This window comes from Morone saxatilis, unplaced genomic scaffold, assembly GCF_004916995.1.
Source record: "Morone saxatilis isolate NCDOM2014 unplaced genomic scaffold, NCSU_SB_2.0 Contig12, whole genome shotgun sequence".
Lineage (NCBI taxonomy): Eukaryota > Metazoa > Chordata > Actinopteri > Moronidae > Morone > Morone saxatilis.
In genome coordinates, this window is record NW_023339674.1 from 13,099,871 (window position 1) to 13,103,702 (window position 3,832).

Here is a 3,832-nt window from a genome sequence, read left to right on the forward strand (position 1 = left end):
GACAGACAGGAAGACAGACAGACACACAGAGAGGAAGGATGAAACAAATCCAAGTACAGTTAACCCCCTTTACAACCCCGGACATACCCCTGACTGTGAGAGAGCTTCAACAACTGAGACACACAACTCCAGGGGGTACGTTTGATGTCTACCCCCTTTCACTCCTTGGTAGGTGGGGGGTGCTTCCTCTGAAAGGGTTCAAAACTGTGTGTGTTTCTATTCTCTTCCTCTAAGTCGTTTTTCAAAGCCTGTTGAATTCATCACCCACAATAGCTGCTAGGCCGTTTGATTGTTGTTAAGTCCCTTAGATAAAATATCAAACAAGAGACAGAGGAGCAGAGGGGCGGGGGGGTACGCAATCGCATTTGGAGTGTGCTTTTTGAGGTGCAGTGCTTCACCATGGCCGTGTGACATCGGGGGCCCCCCTGTTGGGTTCATCCATGTTTGGGCCATGGCCTGTTGTAGGGAGGGGCTGGACGATAGACTAGCAAGCGAGCTGAATCATCCAGGGCAGGTTGTGATCAGACAAAAGCTGCATGTGGCGCGGCCTGCTGCGGGTAGCTGAAGCTAGGCTAGGCTAATCCTCCCGGGCCTCAACCCCTCCACCCTCTCTTTTCTCTACCGTTTTTTAATACAATTTCTCATTTTCAATCACTGTCTTCTCTGTTTTTTCTGTTCCTGCCCTTCTTTCCTTCTGCTATCCACTTCATCTCTATCACCCGCTCACTCCCTTCCTCACTCTCCCTCAATTACCACTGCCAAGGAAGGAAGGGAGGAGGACAATGGAGAGCTGTGGACTTCAGTTACACCCTCTGAGCCCTCTGTGTCGAGGGAAACACGGCCGCTGAACAACTGAACTGTAAAGAATATGGAGAGGAGAGGATTGAAGAAGGTCACACCTCTATCACAGTCAAGATGAAAAGCTACCAGATCAGCAGCTGTCTGCATGTCAGGGTTATATATATATGTGTGTGTGTGTGTGTGTTTTGCTGCATGTGTGGCTCTGTTTGAGGGTGCTTAAGTGTGAAGAAATAAAGGTGTAGAAACAAACTTCACGCATGTGAAGCTGTCTCGCCGTGTTTGTCTGTCTTCTTTGAGGGAAGCAAAATATGTGTTTAAGAAAGCCAATGTGAACCACTGATGGGCAACAGTAGTTTTATGTGTGTGCGTTTGTGTGTCTTGTTTTGGGGTTTCTATAGGGACATGATCAAGTGGGCTGTCACTGCAGTGACTCTAGTGACTATCTAGTAGGAAGCCACTTCGTGCCGCATCAAAAAAAGGAGGAAAAAAAACAAAACTTCAAAGTATCTGATAACAAACTAAAGTAAAAGAACTAAGAGGCCTTCATTCACCTTCTTCCTGCTTCCATTTCTCTCCTCTCTTTTTCTTGCTCTCACCTGTGAAAAAGCCCTGATTAACAGCCCAGATTTGTGACCTTAATTTGCACCCTGTCTCCACAGAGTAACATGTTTCTTTCATCCCTGAGAGCTTTCAGGAAAGTGCAGCGGGGTCTGGTTGGTCTGTCACTCATTCTCTGTCATTCAGCTGCCGTTGCTTCCTCGGTTATACTGAATAAAAATAGCAAATTGTCCCTGCTGTCACTGAAATTGATATATTGACGAACACTGGGCTTGAGGACATGGGGAGGTTGTGTAGTGCGTGAACTATGGAGTGGAAAGAGCGGCGTTGGTAATTGGCCCGCTGCGTGATCGCCTGTTTGTGTTGACTTAGAAGAATTAGTTTCAATGAACATCTCAGTTCATTCAGGGGTGTTCTTTCTGATCCAATTTTTCAATGTCTTTTTTGATTTATTTATTTTCTTTGTTGGTTGTTTGATCTTGGTTTAGGTCATCAATTGCTGTACAGTCAGAACCCAACTTTTATTATAGATATTAAGGATATTAAGGTTTCATATTTTTATTATTAAGTGTATGGTCCCTCGTAGAAGGAGATTACATGACCCCTGATCCAATAAAAAACACACATTGGCCAGGTGTACAGAGGTGAGAAAGAAAGCAGGGTTTGAACTTATCTCTCAAGCTCTCCTTTTCACACTTCATACAGACACTTCTGTCCAAGAGTCCAAGAAATGAATGATTGAAAACCTTTTGAGGAGAATCTGTCTGAAAGTATGTGCCCCCAACTCTCTTTTTACCAATCCATCATGCCTTGGATTGTGACGAGGTGGAACAACTCTTTGTACCAGGTAGTTAGATCCAAACATATCCGAGCCATTATACCTTCAACTCAAAGCTTAAACTGGCCCTACCCAGTGTTCGAGAAGCAGTTCCACAGGCCCTGGCCGTGACTCCAGAGCAGCCGGTTGAAGATGCGGTTAAAGAGCCGGTAGAGGTGGAGACTCTCTACATCCGGCTCCCTCCAGATCCGCTGCAGCGCTGAGCGTACATTGGTTCGTACAATATCCAACACCTGAGTGACAGAGAAAGTGAGGGAGATGGTGATAAAAAAGAGAGCGTGACAGAGATAAGATTTAAATCAAGCATGTGATAATGAAGGAAATTAATGCTGCAAGACAAAAGGTGACAGCTCTTCTAATGAATATGCGTGAGTTGGCATTTGTTCCAACTGTAAGATTTTTTTGTTTCATTTTTTTTTTATCTTGCCATAAAATTAGCAATCGCAGAGGCTAATGCATTCACTCAGTAACAGAGGGCTTACGTTCATGAATAAACAGAGAGATGCATGCACACATACAAGAACACCCACACATAGGGTGTATGCACAAACACACCCTGGAAAATTTAATCAGACCTTACACACATACAGTGTATTATACATTTGAGCAGGTTTATCTCTTTGCATTCACGTTAAAGCATGCACAGACATACAGCCTATGTGTAGTTTGTGTGTGTGGCAGGACAAAAAGTGTTGGGGCAGACAGCGGAGAGCATGGGAGAGGACTAATTGCTGCACCGACGTCAGTCTTGGAGAGAAGGTGTCAGAAGTTCCCAGGCGGTCTGAGGACACCTGCACCAGCCTTCCATCTTCCCTTCTTTGTTTTCCCATTCCTCCACACCTCACTGCCTTCTCTTCCTCCCTTTTTCTCTCTTTTCACACCACTCAGAGTGCAGCGCTGTGGCCCTTTTGACTTTGATTCCTCGCTCCTCGTTACTGACGTGCCTCTCTGACTGTGTGTATGTGTGTGCATGTGTGTTTGCAATGCGAAGAGAGGCAAGATTTCCCTGCAGCAATGTGGGGCGAGCGAGATGTGCATACACACTCAGATAAACTGATAGATGAGTAAACACACACACAGATATGTTTTGGTATGGTAATCAGATGGCAGAGCGGTGGGCGCTACATTCCTGACCTCTGCCTGCTGCTCATTAGGCTGCTCCACTCCAAATAAAACATCGGCTCGCACCGCCACAGCCCACAACACAGCCGAGCACAGTTGTGCAGAAAGCGGCGGCTGAGAGATCACATCATTACTGACACGCCTACTGGATGCCATTTCACGTCTTGTCCCCTCTTCTGTTTTGTTTACATCCTATTTGGTGTCTCTACCTCTCACTATCTGACATGATAATGATCTTCATGCTTGTCTTATTTTTGTATTTTTTCTCTCTGATGTTTGATTTGTGGATTATTTTTTGTGTTTTAAAAGTTGTTCAAAAGCATTCGGGGGAAGAGGCAGCAGTTGTGACATTTTCTTGTATTCACTGGCTTTAACAATGTCTATTCTATACAGGCTGACCCTATAGACTGTGTGGCAGCAAGTGCAAAGGCAGGCAATTTTTATACAGATGTGGGCCATTTCTAAGACATTCCGAATTAACCAATCCAAATTTTGAATTTCCCTCGGGATAAA

General features: G+C 45.0%; 1 protein-coding gene across 6 annotated transcripts in view; it reads right to left on the bottom strand.

Moving 5' to 3' along the window:
- The window catches only part of ttll7 (tubulin tyrosine ligase-like family, member 7), a 69,418-nt gene that overhangs the window by 8,361 nt on the left and 57,225 nt on the right, over positions 1–3,832 (bottom strand). For all 6 annotated transcript variants that reach the window (XM_035653484.1, XM_035653486.1, XM_035653485.1 and 3 more), the window contains exon 19: positions 2,270–2,430. In XM_035653484.1, coding sequence (XP_035509377.1) covers positions 2,270–2,430 — 161 coding nt within the window. The remainder of the gene's footprint in view (positions 1–2,269; positions 2,431–3,832) is intronic.